The 20817-nt window shown below is 49.3% G+C and overlaps 1 protein-coding gene across 2 annotated transcripts in view; it reads left to right on the top strand.

Annotated features, from left to right (window-relative positions):
- CCDC90B (coiled-coil domain containing 90B) overlaps positions 1-20817 on the top strand; it is a 77068-nt gene that overhangs the window by 44314 nt on the left and 11937 nt on the right. The window contains exons 4-6 of one of the 2 annotated variants that reach the window (XM_040339974.1): positions 8506-8607; positions 12777-12818; positions 17806-17877. In XM_040339974.1, the coding sequence (XP_040195908.1) occupies positions 8506-8607; positions 12777-12818; positions 17806-17877 (216 nt within the window). The remainder of the gene's footprint in view (positions 1-8505; positions 8608-12776; positions 12819-17805; positions 17878-20817) is intronic. The other variant, XM_040339975.1, reaches the window with a different exon arrangement.

The following is a 20817-nucleotide window of genomic DNA, read 5'->3' as shown; positions in this document are numbered from 1 at the left end:
ATACAGGGATATTCTTGAGCAAAATCTGTACCACTCTGTGTGTGATTTGAGGCTAGAATGGAGGTTCACCTTTCAGCAGGACAATGACCCCAAACACACTGCTAAAGCAACACTTGAGTGGTTTAAGGGGAAACATGTAAATGTGTTGGAATGGCCTAGTCAAAGCCCAGACCTAAATCCAATGGAAAATCTGGGGTCAGACTTAAAGATTGCTGTTCACAAGCACAAACCATCCAACTTGAAGGAGCTGGAGGAGTTTCGCAAGGAGGAATGGGTAAAAATCCCAGTGGTAAGATTTGGCAATCTAGAGACTATCCAAAGCGACTTGGAGCTGTGATAGCCGCAAAAGGTGGTTCTACAAAGTATTGACTTTAGGGGGGTGAATAGTTATAACTTTTTCTGTTATTTTGTCCTATTTGTTGTTTGCTTCACAATAATAATAATTGAAAAAAAAATCTTCAAAGTTGTGGGCATGTTCTGTAAATTAAATGATGCAAATCCTCAAACAATCCGTGTTAATTCCAGATTATACATCAGACAGGAGGCTCATATATTATGCATTATCTTTCTTTAATAATGCCCATAGCAGAAATACAGTAAACATTTATTGTAACTTAAAAGAAAAAATTCAAAGAACTACCCTTCCCAGCAGTCCCTGGGCCAGCGTAGCCCCTCCCAGACCGTAATCTATATAAGGGACTGTCTGAGGTAACCTATCCCTCTTTCTTTCTGCTCATGGCAGAGCACACAAGATAAGTATTTCATGTATCTTTATTATTTACAAGATAAGTATTTCATGTACCTTTATTGTTTGATTGTATATATGGTCTCTGATACCGAGTGCCCAGGTGTCGGGTGATTTTGTTCAGTCTTGACTGATATGTTTGAGGTATTGTGGAACATGGGGAGTTTCCCTGGAATTCCTCCCTGATACCGAATGCCCCGGTGTCAGGTATTTTGTCGGAATTGATTATTCTGTAGTTTTTGGAAGATGTGGAATACTGGGGGTTCTCCCTGCTATCCCCCGTTTCTGCGCTTTATTTCTGTCTGCCTGACACCGGAGCGGTGTCAGGCAGATATGTTTGAGAGGCCACGTTTGTTTGTTTGCAATTCTTTGATTCTTTGCTCGGGTTTTTTCCCTTTCTTTGACGCCGGAGCACTGCGGCGTCCGTGCGGGATCCGCGCTGTTTTTCATTCGCTCCCTCGGCTTGCGCCATGCCTGGGCAACTGTCCCCCCCCCCCCCCCTCCCTCCCCACGCTCCCCTTTGCGCGCTCAGGTGGGGGGCGGGGTCTCCACCGCGGCCGCTCCTCTCCTCCTCTCCTCTCTTTCGGTGCCTCTCTCGGTATCGAGAGCGAGACGGGGGAGAACGGTTCTCATCGACCGTTCCGTCCCTCACAACCTCGGGCCAATAAGAACTCCAGAGGCCGTAGTCTCGCGAGACTTCGCCTCTGGAGTTAGAATCTCGTCAGGCTCCCCTCACACCGCAGGATGTCCTTCCCAGCGGTGTCGTAGCCAGGAACCTGCTGCTGTTTCACCATGCTTTCAACCACTAGATGGCAGTACAGCTTTTCATATATATATATATATATATATATATATTTATATATATATATATATATATATATATATATATATATATATATATATATATATATATATATATATATATATATATATATATATATATATATATTAAAATAAAATAACCGAATCTACAATAAATAATTCAATATATACTCAAATTATATTTCTGGGGAATTTATTCCCTAGAACATATACCTTATTTATCCTAATAAATAAATAATCAATATGTAGATAGATCAATAAATCAATAAATTAAATAAAGAAATTATAGCATGTTTATCTCCGGGGAATTTATTCCCTACAACATACTCCTAATAAATAATGTATTAAATAACTATCTAAGGATTGAATGAATAAATACATTTATTATTAATGATATTATTATTAATATATATTATTACTTATAATATATAACTAAATCCATTATTCAATTTTACAAATAATACATTATAGATGGATTATACAAATTATATATTCATTATATAAAAAAATTATACAAATATGTATAAAAAATTTGTATTGAATTGTACAAAGATTCTACAATTTAATGAATATCATGGCATTGTTCATGCCGGTACCCCGGATAGGGTGGACACAGTCCTAGGAGGCAAAATCTCAACAGTGTTACACAGTTGCCAAAACTGATCGGTAGACCAATCTTTACGACCATGGCGTCGGTTACCCCCGCCTGCACACCATATGCCCGGACCATCCGGCAACGGTCTACCGCCCCTGAGAAGGGCTGGGCGTTCCAAAACGCTGCCACGTTTCTGTGGCCCTTGACTCCCCGACAGGGGAAGTAAATAATATGTCCCAGGCAGTACCCTACCCGGACTGCCGACCCACTGCCCTCCCAGACTCCGACCGACCCCCGAGCCTCGGGGAAATGCACATGCAGAGGCAGCGATCCGTTAGACGGACTAAGCCAGACCCATTCGTGGACTCTTCCAGAGTTGTCCGCGGAGTCTGAGGCGGCTAACACCTTGAGTCTGAGGTTGTAGATGATGAGAATGATGATGAGTGTTAGGGCAGTGGGCACATGGCGCTCTATGACGACGCCAACCCTGTTCCCAGGGTGACACTCTATGGATTCTCGTAGAGAGCCATTATAGATCCGGGGGCGATATGCCATCCACACTCCGATGACTGGGCACCTCCGCCCGAGGTGATCCAATATATCACATAATGGACCCGGAGATCGGTCGAAAAGCTCACCGAATCATTTTCAGGGCGTAACCCCCTTCCTTTACCATTTATGGCTGTGCACACTCCCGAGGTGAACCCCATACCCTGGGGGTATCCCACCATACACGGGAAATCCCCCAAGCTGGGAATAGAGAGGTCCTTCGGATCATACAGACCAGGGCCTTGGATCTTTGGGACCTATCACCATCATCCCACACCTTAGTGAGCAGGCCACGCCGCTGAACAGCCGACTGACCTGTCCCAAATCGGGGCTGGGCCCAACGGGCGGTCGCCTCCTGGGATGCGTGGACACTACGGGTCCGACTGGACACCACCGCTCGAATCTTAACGTGGCTTGTTCCCCAGCTGTCTCACCTAGCCGAATCAGACCCCGGTCCGACCACCGAGGGCAGGCTAGTCGGGATCACGCTGATTAAGATATTCCAAGACGGTAGGGCTCTATTCCATCCCGGATGAGCCCAAACGTCATCAAAGTCTAACACGGTACAGTGCCGGTCTATCAGGATTATAGGACCGGAGATGGACCTAGTCCCTCTTTCCTCGGTCTTCAGACCTGAACACCGCCCTAATAGACAACGAATTGCAGGGCCTCTGGTTCACCCAAACGATAGTGGAGACGGACCCGCTCTCCCCGGGTTTCCCCAACAACGTCTTCCTGGTCAGGAAAGGAGGGCGGTTATCGCCCGGTAGTAACTTGAGAAATCTCTCGTAATTACCGTATACAGTGACGACATTCTGCGACACAAAGGGTGAGGTTGATTATCTACTTGGACGACCTACTCTTAATGGCTCGTACCCCTCGCCTGGCGAACGAACACGCCTCCGGGACAGTCCCCCATAGATCACGGGGAATCTATCCTCTCCCCATCTCAGGAGGTAGAGTTCTAGGGTTCTTGGTGGACACCAACCTAGTGCTCCTTCGGCTACCCATGACCACTTGGCCGCCATCTGCACGAGGTCAGTATCGTGCTGGGCTAACGACGGGTATCCTTACGCGGACTGGCTCGCCTGGTCGGCCTGTTTCCGGCGTTAATCCTGGCCATTTGTCCAGCTTCTTTTCACTATCGAGACCTTCAGAGTCTCAGTCCCTACGTCTTTGCCAGGGGCTTCACTGTGCAGACGTCGTCACTCTGGACACGGAAGCCATAATTGAACTACGGTGGTGGCTACGTCAGGTCGACAGACGGCACGGCAGGTCCACCTGCAACTCCACAACGGATTCATCTTGGAATAGGTTGCCAACCACCTCGGTTGGGGTACTCGATGCGGTCCCTCGTCCACAGGAGGGGCGTGGCCCACAGCGGAGTCTCTGCTGCACGTTCACACGTGGAAATCCTGACGACCGTCTTGCCATCAGGACTCTAATGCCACACACGTCCACCTACGGTGTGTTCTTGCGTATGGACACCGTATCCGCGGTCCAGTACGACCTTCGCTTGGGGGGTCCTTGACCCAAAATCCTAACGGATCTAGCAAGATCTCTGACATTTCTGCCTGGAACGCGACATCGTTCCAGCTGCGAAATGTACCCCAGGCACTTCCGCTATGGTGTTAGATTGGAATTGGGCGGGTAACGAGAATTCCATCGACTGACGACTGCACCGGTCAGTGTTCCTGGCCCTTGCTCCCTTATGGGATCCTTTCTCTCCCCAGTCTGTACGGGGATCTGCACCCTCTATTCACGACGCACGTCCTACTTCTCTTCGCATGGTTGGGTTTTCGGGGTGTCGGTCACGGACAGCGACCTTTTCTTTTATAACGGGGGTTCCACTTGCCTTGATCTAGGCCTTGGGACTAGATATACATTTCGATCATCCGGAGGACTCTGGGTTAGTTGGTGATCAACGACAAGTTAACCTCATGAAGGCGTTCGTCTGAGATGACCAACTACCTGGTGGACTCGTTTGAGTCCGGGAGGTCCTATAGCTCCCCTGCGCCTTCCGCGCTGCGAACTCGGACTACCACTCCCTTGTAGACTTGCTACCGGTGGGATAACACCCATGGTGTACCGACTTAGTAAGCGTTAAGTTTCAACGCCCATCACACCCAGGGTATCAATGCTCTTGGGAGGTGATCAGTGGTCCTGACCACGCGCCAGGACTGGGGGGACAATCTCACTCTGTCGGAGGTTATTGTCGTTTGAGCTACTGCCCCCTCGTGTCTGATTCCGTCAGACGCATATCGGGTGTCACGACGTTGGCCATTCCAGGCGTCGGATCCCGCCTCGGAGAGTCTGGGTTTTTCCGTCGTGCGTAGGACAGCGGCGGGACTTCATCGTTTTTTTTCTACCCGTTCTTCCCTGCACATCGTACTCCGTTGTCTACGGGTTTCTTAGTCCTTCACGGTCCCACTGCGATCTTCGCATCTCTTCCTACTCCTCATTCCTACGCTAAACCTCAGTTTCCGGTTTCCTCAGCTACGCTAGCCAGAGGGGTACGATCAATCATGGAAATGGCAGGGTCTTACGTAACCCCGTTGGGCGCCCACCCCTCCAGAGGAGCGGTGGCTCCTAGGTCATCACCCCGGGCGGCTTCCTATAGGATTTACGGCTAGCGGCGGACTGGTAACCACGATTGCTTTCCGCCAATTCTGCTTGGATCGGAGGAACACATATCTATATCAATTTTGTAGTTGTTTCATTTGTTATCATCTATATATGCATTGTTATAGCTTTGAACTTGCATAAGATATGAGCCTCCTGTCTGAGGTATAATTCGAGATTTTCCTAGCTTGTGACGGAAAGTATTGATTATATGAAGACAGGAGGCGAGTATCTTCCCTCCCGACCCAACCCTGTCACGAGGTTGTCTCTCTCTCGTTCTAGACCAGGGGTGGGCAATTATTTTTTCGATGGGGCCACATGAGAAACTAAAAATATTTTGGAGGGCCGGGCCAAAAGGCTAAACTCAATACTGCATAAAATCAATTGTATTTCTTTATAAAAAAGCAGTAAACATCATTGTTGGAAAACTGGTACGAGTACTTGTTATAGACATGGCACAGGAGGGGGACAGAGGCTGGGGACATGGCACAGGAGGGGGACAGAGGCTGGGGACATGACACAGGAGGGGGACAGAGGCTGGGGACATGACACAGGAGGGGGACAGAGGCTGGGGACATGACACAGGAGGGGGACAGAGGCTGGGGACATGACACAGGAGGGGGACAGAGGCTGGGGACATGACACAGGAGGGGGACAGAGGCTGGGGACATGACACAGGAGAGGGACAGAGGCTGGGGACATGGCACAGGAGGGGTGCACAGGAGGGGGACAGAGGCTGGGGACATGGCACAGGAGGGGGACAGAGGCTGGGGACATGACACAGGGGGGGACAGAGGCTGGGGACATGACACAGGAGGGGGACAGAGGCTGGGGACATGGCACAGGAAGGGGACAGACGCTGGGGACATGACACAGGAGGGGGACAGACGCTGGGGACATGACACAGGAGGGGGACAGACGCTGGGGACATGACACAGGAGGGGGACAGAGGCTGGGGACAGGCAGCCACTGTTTAATCAATAACAATTGATTAAACAGTGGCTGCGTGTGATGGCACAGTGGTTGCGTTTGATGGGCACAGTGGCGACAATTGGTACAGTGGCTGCGTGTGATGGGCACAGTGGCAACAATTGATGGCACAGTGACTGCGTGTGTTGGCACAGTGGCTGCGTGTGTTGGCACAGTGGCTGCATGTGATGGCACAGTGGCTGCGTTTGATGGGCACAGTGGCTGCGTTTGATGGGCAGAGTGGCTGCGTGTTATTGGCACAGTGGCTGCGTGTGATGGGCACAGTGGCTGCATGTGATGGGCACAGTGGCTGCGTGTGATTGGCACAGTGGCTGCGTTTGATGGGCAGAGTGGCTGTGTGTTATTGGCACAGTGGCTGCGTGTGATGGGCACAGTGGCTGCATGTGATGGGCACAGTGGCTGCGTGTGATTGGCACAGTGGTTGCGTGTGATTGGCATAGTGGTTGCGTGTGATTGGCACATTGGCTGCGTGTGATTGGCACAGTGGCTGCGTGTGATTGGCACAGTGGCTGCGTGTGATTGGCACAGTGGCTGCGTGTGATTGGCACAGTGGCTGCATGTGATTGGCACAGTGGCTGCATGTGATTGGCACAGTGGCTGCATGTGATTGGCACAGTGGCTGTGTTTGGGAACAGTGGCAACAATTGATTGGCACAGTGGCTGCGTGTGATTGGCACAGTGGCTGCGTGTGATGGGCACAGTGGCTGCGTGTGATGGGCAGAGTGGCTGCGTGTTATTGGCACAGTGGCTGCGTTTGATGGGCACAGTGGCTGCATGTGATGGGCACAGTGGCTGCATGTGATGGGCACAGTGGCTGCATGTGATGGGCACAGTGGCTGCATGTGATTGGCACAGTGGCTGCGTGTGATTGGCACAGTGGCTGCGTGTGATTGGCACAGTGGCTGTGTTTGGGAACAGTGGCTGCGTGTGATTGGCACAGTGGCGACAATTTATGGTGGCACAAGTGGCTGCGTGTGTTGGCACAAGTGGCTGCGTGTGTTGGCACAAGTGGCTGCGTGTGTTGGCACAAGTGGCTGCATGTGTTGGCACAAGTGGCTGCGTGTGACCCCTCCCGGCCCTGCCTACTGTTATCACCGCGGCGGGGAACATTAGACAGCATTCGTTTGAACAGCTGTTTTCCCCGCTGCGCATAGACACTCCCCCTTGGACGGATCTGTCCAATCGCGAGCAAGGGGGAGTGTCTATGTGACTCCCCCTTGCTCGCGATTGGACAGATCCGTCCAAGGGGGAGTGTCTATGCGCGGCGGGGAAAACAGCTGTTCAAGCGAACGCTGTCTAATGTTCCCCGCCGCGGTGATTAACGCGGCAGCGGCGGCGGTTTCGGCGGCGGGGGTGGGCCGGATAAAAAGGTCCGCCGGGCCGTATACGGCCCGCGGGCCGTAGTTTGCCCAGGTCTGTTCTAGACTGTTGAACCACACACCCTGCAAGTCGGAGGCTGGTACGCCCCGGCAGTTCATTTTCACTAACCCCGTCGGGATTGCTGTTCCGTTTCGATCCATGGGTTTAGTTCACCGCAGATGGAGGCTCCTACTACGTTCCAGATCCGGAGTCGGGATGCCGTTGACTGAATCCGTTGGTCCATGTTCCTGAAGACGACTGACCGGTCGGCTCCGAATGGTTTTGGTTTTCCTATAGTCCCCGTTGGGATGAAGTTGGTCCGGATGAAGTTGGTCCGTGTTGGCCTTGTCCTTTCGTTTCCTCCAGATTCAGATGTTGTGTTCCGGTCGGAAGGTTCCCGGCAGCCGCAGAGATGTCTAATTGGACTTTCGGTTCCTGTTTACACTAATTCGCATGAAGAAAGAGGAATAGGTTACCTCAGACAGTCCCTTATATAGGCTACGGTCTGGGAGGGGCTACGCTGGCCCAAGGACTGCTGGGAAGGGTAGTTCTTTGAATTTTTTCTTTTAAGTTACAATAAATGTTTACTGTATTTCTGCTATGGGCATTATTAAAGAAAGATAATGCATAAGATACTCCCCTCCTGTCTTCATATAATCAATATTTTCCGTCACAAGCTAGGAAAATCTCGAATTGTGAGGCAACAAAACACAAAAAAAGCCATGGGGGGGGTGGATACTTTTGCAAAGCACTGTACATTTTGGTTTGTGTTCCATATATTATTTTTTTTGGCCATGATAAATATTTTCCTCATCTTTTACAGGAAATTACCATCCAGCAGGTCATGGCACACTTGGACTCTATAAGGAAAGACATGGTGATTCTGGAGAAAAGCGAATTTGCCACCCTCCGGGCAGAAAATGAGGTGATTGTTCAAACTTTCCTCTATTCAACATAATCAAGTGTAAGGAAATGTGTCCTTCTCCTTCCATCCCCAGCTGAAAGCTGACCTCCAGCCTTCCATTTCCTTCCCTGATGGTTTTCAATGCTCTCACAGATATTTGAGTCGGCAAAGTCGGTCAATTGTCCCACAGTCACATCTTAAGTGATCTTGGCTTCAAACTTTTTGAGTTTAACTTGTATAATAATTTTTATTCATTTTTGGGGCCTCATAAGTACCGTATTTATCGGCGTATACCGCGCACTTTTTTCCCCTTAAAATCAGGGGGAAATCGTGGGTGCGCGGTATACGCCGATCCCTGCTGTCTCCGACATTGTCCGAGCCGAGTTTACTGCGTACTCGGCTCCGCCCGCAGCCATGCGAGAGGAGCCGAGAGAAGCAGGAAATCCGGCTCTGCACAGCGCGCCAAATTCAAACACACAACGGAACGCAACCCCGGACAAGGTGCGGTTGGACACCTCCAAAGCCTCAGACGGACACCCACAAGGCTCGACGGACCCTGCGCAACGCCGCAGACGGACGCCGGACAAGGCCGCCGGGCAAGACAGCAGATGGACACCGACAAGGCTGGACGGACCCCGCGCAAGGCCGCCGATGGACGCCGGGCAAGACATCCAAAATGTAAGTTTTTTTCTCTAAACTTCCCTTCTCAGCTTGGGGTGCCCGCTATACGTCGGCGCCCGGTATATGCCGATAAATACGATATATAATTTTATAGCTGACCTCCAGCCTTCCATTCAGTCTTTTGCAGCACAGACACTGAGATAGATAATGATAGCTAACGGAGGAGATGGGATGTTTGTAGTAAAGTTATAATAGCAGCACGAAGGGGAGGGGTGGGAGCATAGTGGTACAGACTAGCTGACAGGCAGAGGGGGGGGGGGGTGGGGAGGGGGGTCGGAGGACTGAGTAGGGCTGCGGATAACGGAGGCACGTAAACTGTCAGGGCTCAGCAGCCATGATATACCGTGATTAGTTTACAGGAGGAGAGCATAGCCAGGCAGGATCAGCCAGGTTTTTTAGGTGATAGAAGAGAGCCGAAATATACAGCACATGCACTGTGATGTTATGCATGCTTTAAGGGAACATGATCTGTTTTTAGTTTTTTTTTAGGGTCAACCTAGGGGTCCGTTTCAGGTGGAGGGTGTAGCGCAGGGGTAGGCAACCTCGGCCCTCCTGTTGTGGTGAAGCTACAAATCCCATCATGCCTCTGGCTTTATGAGTCATGCCTTTGATTGTCAGGGTCTTGCAATATCTCATGGGACTTGTAATTTCAAAACAGCTGGAGGGCCAAGGTTGCATACCCCTGGAGTAGGGGGATACTTTTTTTTTTTTTTTACATTCATCATTAAAAACCCTATAACAAGAACCACCGGCAACCAACAATCATCACACTGGGAATTTTCTTCAAAAAAAGCTTCTGCTTTATAGAAGGTATGCTGTGTGTTCGTGTCGCGATGCCTTTAGTGCCTAGATCGGCCATTATCGACCTTTTTTACCCCTGCAGGACCCTTTGAGATCATTTTAAGGTTTTGGGGGGACCCCTGCTAAAACCAATTAACTGGTCAGTGGGAAAAATTCCCCCTTACAGTAGTGGTCAGTAGGGATGGGCCAAATAGACCCCTGTACGGTTCGGACCCGAACGTTTGAACACCACGAAAGTTCGGACCCGAATAACGAACCCCATTAAAGTCAATAGGACCCGAACCTTTAATGCACTTTAATCAATGTAAAGAGTACTCACTCTACGCAGACACACTCCAAGGATACACTATAATATACTGCAATATAATGTGCCAAACGTACAGTGACGCACAGAACTATATGGCGTTAAACTGGCAGTAACGCAAACAGCAGTAAATGGCAGTAACGCAATCAAATAGATGGTGTTCAACTGTCTCTACACTGACGCTATCTGAACTGTCCCTACTCTAGCTCAGTGGTCTCCAAACTATCTAAACAAAAGGGCCGGTTTACTGTCATCCTGACTTTATGGGGGCCGGACTATGGCTAGTGGGAGTAAACAATGCCCCATCATTGGTTTTAGTGGAAGGAATAGTGCCCTATTAATATCGGTGGGAGGAATAGAACCCCATCCTTGGTGTCAGTGGGAGGAATAGAACCCCATTCTTGGTGTCATCGCCCCATCCTTGGTGTCGGTGGGAGGAATAGCGCCCCATCCTTGGTGTCGGTGGGAGGGATAGCGCCCCATCCTTGGTGTCAGTGGGAGGAATAGCGCCCCATCCTTGGTGTCGGTGGGAGGAATAGCGCCCCATCCTTTGTCGGTGGGAGGAATAGCGCCCCATCCTTGGTGTCGGTGGGAGGAATAGCGCCCCATCCTTGGTGTTAGTGGGAGGAAAAGTGCCCCATCCTTGGTGTCAGTTGTGGATGCAATAGTGCCCCAAGGGCCTGATAGAGGCAAGCTAAGGGCCACATCCGGCCCCAGGGCCGCAGTTTGGAGACCACTGCTCTAGCTATACACTAATGTAAAGATTACTGACACGGTCTCGCTACACTACACTGAAACTATCTGAGCTCATCCCTACTCTACACTAATGTATGTATAATTGACACAGTCTCACTACACTTTAGTGAAACTATCTGAGCTGTCCCTACTCTAGCTAATACAGGACTGGGGAAAAAAATCGATTTGAATTTAGAATCAAGGTCAAATCGATTCAGATTTTCAGCAAATCGATTTTTTTAGATTTTATATTTTTTTTCACCAGGACCGGCGCTGACACCGCGCCGGCCCTGAGGAGCTGCGGGCAGGAGTTCTTAGGCAAAGCCGTGGCTTCGGCCTAGTCCGCGAGGTCAGACGCCGCGGACTAGGCCGAAGCCGCGGCCTCGCCTAAAAACCCCTGCCCGCAGCCCATCAGGACCGGGTCATTGCCAAGAATGCTCTGCTTACAGATGGCTAAAATGATCATTGGTATCAGTTGTTGCTTAACCACTTAAGGACCGGACCAATATGCTGCTAAATGACCCAAGGGGTTTTTACAATTCGGCACTGCGTCGATTTAACAGACAATTGCGCGGTCGTGCGACGTGGCTCCCAAACAAAATTGGCGTCCTTTTTTTCCCCACAAATAGAGCTTTCTTTTGGTTGGTATTTGATCACCTCTGCGGTTTTTATTTTTTGCGCTATAAACAAAAATAGAGCGACAATTTTGAAAAAAATTCAATATTTTTTACTTTTTGCTATAATAAATATCCCCCAAAAAAATATATAAAAAAAAAAAAATTTCCTCAGTTTAGGCCGATACATATTCTTCTACCTATTTTTGGTAAAAAAAAATCGCAATAAGCGTTTATCGATTGGTTTGCGCAAAATTTATAGCGTTTACTAAATAGGGGATAGTTTTATTGCATTTTTATTAATTTTATTTGTTTCACTACTAATGGCGGCGATCAGCGGTTTTTTTCGTGACTGCGACATTTTGGCGGACACTTCGGACAATTTTGACACATTTTTGGGACTATTGTAATTTAAATTGCATTGTTTATTGTGAAAATGACAGTTGCAGTTTGGGAGTTAACCACAGGGGGCGCTGTAGGAGTTAGGGTTCACCTAGTGTGTGTTTACAACTGTAGGGGGGTGTGGCTGTAGGTCTGACGCCATCGATCGAGTCTCCCTATAAAAGGGATCACACGATCGATGCAGCCGCCACAGTGAAGCACGGGGAAGCCATGTTTACATACGGCTCTCCCCGTTCTTCAGCTCCGGGGAGAAATCGCGACGGAGCGGCTATAAACGAATAGCCGCGCCGTCGTCCCGGATCGCTCCCCGCGGGAACCCGACCGCCGCATGTCGCGGGGGGGGTCCCGATCGGACCCCCGACCCGCGGAAAGGCATGGACGTACAGGTACGCCAATGTGCCTGTACGTGTCATTCTGCCGACGTATATGTACATGCGGCGGTCTGGAAGCGGTTAACTGATGGGCAGAAATAGCCGGTTGCTCATGGAAACCCTAGCAACCTCCTGGAGGAGGTTCCACAGAACACTGGTTGAGACTGACTGACTGACTTGACTGACTTGACTGACTTGACTGACTTGACTTGACTGACTACAGATGATTAAACTGCCTTCCCGGCTCTTTTTTTAAGACTTTCTTTTCTGTTCCTTTTGTAGAAAATGAAGATTGAACTGGAGCACGTCAAGCAGCAACTCTCGGTAAGTAGTTGAGTGGGTTAGAAAAGCATGCATGTGTCCACCCCTTGGTCTCCCTCCATAGTTCTGGTGACCAGGAGATACCATTTGCTCTGCAGAGGGGGCTCCCCCTGCTTTATGTTTAACCACTTGCCCGACTTCCTCGCGTAGATATAAGTCGGCAGAATCGCACGGGCAGGCAAAGCAACGTACCTGTACGTTGCTTCAATGCTGTGGCGCCTGTTCGCGGCGAGCTCCGGAACTGTGGGAACTGTGGACTCGATGTCGCAATCGTGCCACGGAGCTGCAGAACGAGGCATTTCCCTGTTCTGCCTAGTGACAGGACAGTAATCTACTGTTCCCTGTCATCAAGAGCAGTGATCAGTATCGTGTCACTCGTAGCCTGTGATGGACTTTTTACCTATATGCTTCAGTTTAATCCTCCCTGCTTGTTTAAGGCTGTTAATTGTATTTACTCTTCTGCAGCTAGCCCTGTGTTTACTGGTTACTGTGATTAGATAAGTGGCTCATGTTAATTATGCTGATTGCTTCATTGTGATAATTATCTCTCTATATGCGGTGCCGAACCGGCTAGATACTGACTAGTTCAAAGAAATATCTTTATTTCAAAGGAGCTGTATTGAAGACCCCCCACTGTGTAAGGGGGGGCGGAGATTTGTCATTGTAACAGTTGTAACCACATATAAGCTCTGGTTTCTTACGATTAAAACTCTGTGTTATACCAGCATTAAGCCTTGGCTCATGTATGGATGCTGCTGTGATTTCTTTTATGGGAAGAAGGGACTGTTTGACGGGGATATCATACCGATACCGTTACAATTGGATTGCAGCAGCGGGATCTTCCCGTCTACTCTCCCTTACACCAGGATTCCAAGCAGACACTGGGAACAGTGAATGGAAGGCTGCTACACCCTGCTTAAAAGAAATACACTGAAAGAACTACTGGAAGTTCGTGGAAGGATTGCTAGCAACAAAACCAAGTGGGTCATCATAGCAGAATCAATGGAGATAGACCAGGAGGACGGGATTGCAGCAACGCCAGCAGTACAAGAGATGGAGACACCAGTGATTCAGGAAGAGGAATCACCAGCCAACAAGCTAATGAGAGAGAAGCTAGCGTGGTTCGGCCCGAGCCCAACGCCGGATGTGGTGCTGAAAGTGATGGACCTGTTAGTAAACGCAGAACTACAGAAGGATAAACAAATAAGAGATGCAGAACTACAGTTAAAACTGGCAGCAGTCCAACAAGCAGCCGCACATTCTCCGAACAGTGAGTACAGCACAGCAGACACAAGGAAGATTCCGTTTAGCGCTTTTAAAGCTTTTGATGAAAAGGACTGTGAAATTGATAACTACCTGGCAGATTTTGAGCGACAATGTAACCTGCACCGAATAGCTAGAAGAGAGTGGGTTGCAATATTGTCAGGCAAACTGTCAGGCAAAGCTTCTGATGCTTTCCGGACCGTGCCAGATCAGGATATCCATAGCTACGCCCGGGTTAAAGAAGTGCTCCTGGCTCGTTATGCAGTAACCCCAGAGTCCCACCGACAGAAGTTCAGGGACTCACGCAAAACCACGAAAGACTCTTACGCAGAATGGGCATGCCAGTTGTCCCTGTCGGCCTCTAACTGGGTTAACAGCAGCCAGGCCACCACCGCAGAGGACATTTTGCAACTAATGCTCCTGGAGCAATTTTACAATCACATCCAGACGGACGTCAAAGATTGGGTGAGAGATCGCAGGCCCATGACTCTACCAGAGGCCGCTAAGTTGGCGGATGAATATGCGGATACTCGCAAGACAAACCAGGTCACACCACGGGTACAACCTCCACGACCAACGGCGCCCTCACACCCACCAGCCGCTAGATACCAACCGCCTAACAGACCGATGACATCTAGCCCTCGCTACCCACGCCAGGAGGACAACGAACAACGCTGCTTCCGGTGCAAACAGTTGGGTCACTTCAAGCAGAATTGCCCCATGAATGACAACACCAGATCAAATTGGTCTCAACCTGGGTACCGCCCACCAGCAGCAGCCCATTGTGTAGACTCGGCTTGGGATCCCCAGGAGCTGGGTCGGGAAGAACCATTGGGCACCCCTTACGAAGCCCTCATGGTACAATCTGTTATTACGGACAACAGGGAACACCATTGTCAGCTGGTCATGGGCGACAGCCATGAGCCGGAGGGGCCTTGGAGGGAGCTGGGCAGAAAGAGGCACCGCCAGCTACCCTCCAAGAAGAAGAGGTCCTGGAAGTCATATAACCAGCGGACCTGGGAGGAGAAGAAGCGACTGGAGGAGATGGAATCGCAGCGGGCGCCCCAGATGCGGGCCGAGATGTTCGCCAAGGGCCCACCGGTGGCCCCTTACACCACCACCCAGTTCCTGATGATGAAGGACCACGTGGAGAGCCTGCAGGACATGAGCAAGCAGGATCTGATCCGTGAGTACATAGAGCTGGAGGAGTGCATAAGCCGCATGGAGGAGGAGAACAACCACCTGAGGTCACAGCGGGCTGACCCCCCCCAGGCTCCATGAACTGGAGATGGAGCTGGAGAAGCTCAAAGAGGAGAACCGGCGGCTGCGGAGGGAGCAGGGGGTGGCTGACCTTATGGGGCTCTGAGTCCCCTCCCCCCCCCCCCCCCGGACTCTGAGCACCAGTGCTACAGCATTTCAACAAATATAACTTTTTCTTTTTATGAATCTCCTGTGACTGTCACTTCAGAGCCATAACCTGCCCCTCCCATAGCGGGACACCTAGATGGCGGCGCACAGACCCATTCGCCGTCTTCACACTGACTTCTGGTGACTTTGCAGATCGCACAAAGACTTGGGGACTGACTGGCGTGTGATCTGACGACCCGGTGGCATACCTGAGTCTGAAGCAGTTGCCAAGGGAGGTCAGTCATGCCAAACGGAGTTAACCTCGGACTAAAAGCTCTGAACCCGTCAACCCTACTGGACCAGGAAAGGTCCAACCGGGTTTTCCGGAGCAGGGAGAAGAAGGGGGGCCATTGTGATGGACTTTTTACCTATATGCTTCAGTTTAATCCTCCCTGCTTGTTTAAGGCTGTTAATTGTATTTACTCTTCTGCAGCTAGCCCTGTGTTTACTGTGATTAGATAAGTGGCTCATGTTAATTATGCTGATTGCTTCATTGTGATAATTATCTCTCTATATGCGGTGCCGAACCGGCTAGATACTGACTAGTTCAAAGAAATATCTTTATTTCAAAGGAGCTGTATTGAAGACCCCCCACTGTGTAAGGGGGGGCGGAGATTTGTCATTGTAACAGTTGTAACCACATATAAGCTCTGGTTTCTTACGATTAAAACTCTGTGTTATACCAGCATTAAGCCTTGGCTCATGTATGGATGCTGCTGTGATTTCTTTTATGGGAAGAAGGGACTGTTTGACGGGGATATCATACCGATACCGTTACATAGCCCATCCCCCCCACCGTTAGAATCACTCCCTAGGACACACTTAACCCCTTCATCGCCCCCTAGTGTTTAACCCCTTCCCTGTCAGTGTCATTTACACAGTAATCGGGGCATTTTTATAGCACTGATCGCTGTATAAATGACAATGGTCCCAAAAATGTGTCAAATGTGTCCGCCGCAATATTACAGTCCCGATTAAAAATCGCAGATCACCACCATTACTAGTAAGAAACTAAATGAATAATAAAAATGCCATAAATCTATCCCCTATTTTGTAGATGCTATAACTTTTGCGCAAACCAATCAATATACGCTTATTGCGATTTTTACCAAAAACATGTAGAAGAATACGTATCGGCCTAAACTGAGGGAAAAAAATAGCTTTTTTATATATTTTTGGGGGGGTATTATAGCAAAAAGTAAAAAATATTGGGCTAGATTCAGGTAGGGGGACGTACAATTGTGCGGGCGTAGCGTATGTTATTTTTTAACTTACAGGAGCAAATGCAGTATTCACAAAGCACTTGCTCCGTAAGTTGCAGCGGCGTAGCGTAAATGGGGCCGGCGTAAGCCCGCCTAATTCAAATGTGGAAGGGGGGGCGTGTTTTATGCTAATGTGTGATGACCTGACGTGATTGACGTTTTTTAACGAACGGCGCATGCGACGTCCGTGTACATATCCCAGTGTGCATTGCTCCCAAGTACGCCGCAACAACGTATTTGGTTTCGACGTGAACGTAAATTACGTCCAGCCCTATTCGCGAACGACTTACGCAAACAACGTAAACAATTCTAAAATCGAAGCGGGAACGACGTCCATGCTTAACATTGCGTGCGCCTCATAGAAGCAGGAGCAACGTTGCGCCGAAATAGCCTTACGTAAACGACGTAAAAAACTACCGCACGTACGTTTTGTGAATCGGCGTAACTAGGTAATTTGCATACTCTACGCCAAAAACGACAAAAGCACCACCTAGCGGCCACCGTTCATATGCACCCTAAGATACGACGGCGTAAGAGACTTACGCCAGTCGTATCTTAGGCTAATGTCGGCATATCTTGTTTTCTGAATACAGAAAGAAGATACGCCAGCGCAGCTTTGAATTTACGCGGCGTATCTATGGATACGCCGGCGTAAATCATTGCTAAATCTAACCGGTTCCCTACGGCGCATGGGCGAGTCGCTCTACGCCTGCCGATTGGCTCCCCTTGTGTACTGGGGAAGGTGACGTCATGCCCGCAGTCTGCCCGAGACTGTGTGGCCGGAAGTGGGTGAAAATACCTGTCTTTAGACAGATATCTGCACCCCCCTCCCCCCTGAAAGGTGTCAAATGTGACACCGGAGGGGGGAGGGTTCCGATCAGCGGGAGTTCCACTTTAGGGCGGAGCTCCGCTTTAATGAGCAATTTAAGCCTTGCAATATGAAGGGTGCCACTGCAAGGGTCTTTTTTTTTTTTTGTAGCTTCTGGAGCTCGGCTTCTGTAACTCCACAGTTCCGATCTTAATTTGTGTTGCTCTATATTTCTCTTCTTTTTTTATAGAATGAAACCAACCAGATCCGGGCCGACACCAAACTGGACATAAACCTGGAGCGCAGTCGTCTGACCGACTTGGTAATGACCCCCCCCTCCCCCCATGGATATATTCAAAGATGCTCAGTATACATTTATCAAAAGTCTCTGCTGCCATCCAGTGGTCACAGGCTGCACTGACGGTGTAAAATATGTTATTGCTGTGCATTATTTTCTTTCCTAAGCACAGGTGAGCTCTTCTAGTATCTAAAGCAGCCCATGCATGTGTATTTTTTTTTTATTCATTTTTTTTTTTCCTTCAGCCAGAGGGTTGAAGGACAGAAATGACTTGATTTTCCTATCCGCACAGTCGCTGCGTATGAGGAATCCTCCCGCTGAGCCGTTGTATTCTGACTTCCTCTCCATCACAATACAATGGTCGGGTCTGCAGGCTATAATCCTTCTCTACTCTTATCCTGTACTAGAATTTTTTTTTTATAAAAAAAAAATACACTTATTAGGTTGCCTATAAGGCCCCTTTCACACTTGTGCGACCTGAACGTCGCGTGATTTTGCTGCAATTTTTTTTTTCCACGATTTTGATGCGACTTGAAGCAATGCCTGTGTAATCTTGAGGTCTGTGGACCTCAAGTCGCATCAAAGTTAGACCAATGGGACTGCTTTTGATGTCGCCTTGACTTGAAGTCGCGCAGATATGAAATTGGAAATCATAGGGGTGCGACTTGTCATGCGACTTTTGCAGTCGCACAAGTGTGAAAGTGGCCTAATGCAACACGTTTCAACGCATACACTTACGCAGGTGTAATTAAACGCCAAGGCCCCTTTCACACTGCTGCGACTTGAAAGTCACAAGATTTTTGCCGCGATTTTTAAGGGAATGCCTGCGTAAAAACTTCAGGTCTATAAACCTTGCATCCAAGTCAGACCAAAGTAGTACCAGGGACTTCTTTTGAAGTCATTATGAATTGAAGAACAGGGAAGGTGTGTTTACACACACCTCTCCACGTTCTTCAGCTCCGGTGATCAATCGCAGGACACCGGCAGCGATCGGGTCCCGCGGGCGTGGTCACGGAGCTTCGGACCGGGTCGCGAGCGCACTGGCGCGCTTGTGACCCCCACGGCTGGGCTCTTAAAGAGGACGTACAGGTATGTGCCTGTGCCATTCTGCCGACGTATATCGGCGTGAAGGGGTCCTTAAGTGGTTAAAGCGACGCAGTGCTGTATCGCAAAAAATGGCCTGGTCATTGAGCAGCCAAATTTTCCGGGGCTGAAGTGGTTAAAGCGATGCAATGCCATATCGCAAAATAAGGTCTGGTCATTAAGGGGGCAAACCCTCTTGGTCCTTAAGTGGTTAACTGACAATTGTGCGGTGCTGTACCCAAATAAAATGTGTGTCCTTTCATTCCTGCATATAGTGTTTTTCTTTTTTTTTTTTGTGGCATTTGATCATCTCTGCTTTTTTTTTTTTTTTTTTTTTTTTTGCTATAAACAATAAAAAATAAGACAGCCAGTTTGCGTTTTTTTAAATGGTTAAAGAACTGAACCATAAACACTCCTCATTTGAAATGCATGGAGAACGCAGCAAGAATGCATAAAAAATGTGACCGTGTTGCATTTTTGATGCATATTTTGAGTCGCATACCTATGAAAAACACGCCATAAGCAAGGTAAAATCGCAACAAATTCTGGTAAAATCGCAGAATTTGCACTTTTCGGCACAACGCTTAAACAAAACAAACCCCTATTTTCGGCCAGTTTTTCGCCAGCCATAATTTCAGTGCATCACTACTGTTTTTTATTACCGATGATGACGCAGTCAGCCCCTTAACCACTTCCTGCCCGGTCAATGGACAATTGAAGTCCGGGAAGTGGTTGTGAAATCCTGACTGGACATCTATTGACGTCCTGCAGGATTTCATGCTGGTGTGCACCCTTGGGGGCGCGCCGATCGGTGATGCGGGGTGTCAATCTGACACCCTGCATCTCCGATCTCGGTAAAGAGCCTCCAGCAGAGGCTCTTTACCACGTGATCAGCCGTGTCCAATCACTGCTGATCACGATGTAAACAGAAAGAGCCGTTGATGGCTCTTCCTTACTCGCATCTGACAGACGCGAGTAGAGGAGAGCCGATCGGCGTCTCTCCTGACAGGGGGGGTTCGCGCTGATTGTTTATCAGCGCAGCCCCCCCCCCCTCGGATGCCCACACTGGACCACCAGGGAAGGGCAGTAAAAAAAAAAGAGAATGGATGCCAATCAGTGCCCACAAATGGGCACTGACTGGCAACATGGGCACAAGTGATGCCCAGAAATGCCATCAGTGCCACCCCTCAGTGCCACCCCTCAGTGTCCATCAGTGCCACCCCTCAGTGTCCATCAGTGCCACCCCTCAGTGTCCATCAGTGCCACCCCTCAGTGTCCATCAGTGCCACCCCTGTGTCCATCAGTGCCCATCTGTGCCACCCATAAGTACCCCTCTGTGCCACCCATAAGTACCCCTCTGTGCCACCCATGAGTACCCCTCTGTGCCGCCTCATCGGTGCCCATCTGTGCCGCCTCATCGGTGCCCATCTGTGCCGCCTCATCGGTGCCCATCTGTGCCGCCTCATCGGTGCCCATCTGTGCCGCCTCATCGGTGCCCATCTGTGCCGCCTCATCGGTGCCCATCTGTGCCGCCTCATCGCTGCCCATCTGTGCCGCCTCATCGCTGCCCATCGGTGCCCGTAATCAAAGTAGAAAACTCATTTACAAAAAAAATGTAACAGAAAAAAATAACTTAATTTTTTTTCAAAATTTTCGGTCTTTTTTTAGTTGTTGCGCAAAAAAAATTGCAGTGATGATCAAATACCACCAAAAGAAAGCTCTATTTGTGGGAACAAAATTATAAAAAAAATATTTGGGTACAGTGTAGCATGACCGCGCAATTGTCATTCAAAGTGCGACATCGCTGAAAGCTGAAAATTGGCCTGGGCAGGAAGGGGGTGTAAGTGCCCTGTATGGAAGTGGTTAAGGACCCGGGCACAC

This window comes from Rana temporaria, chromosome 2 (assembly GCF_905171775.1).
Source record: "Rana temporaria chromosome 2, aRanTem1.1, whole genome shotgun sequence".
Taxonomy (NCBI): domain Eukaryota; kingdom Metazoa; phylum Chordata; class Amphibia; order Anura; family Ranidae; genus Rana; species Rana temporaria.
This window is presented reverse-complemented; position numbering and strand designations above follow the sequence as displayed.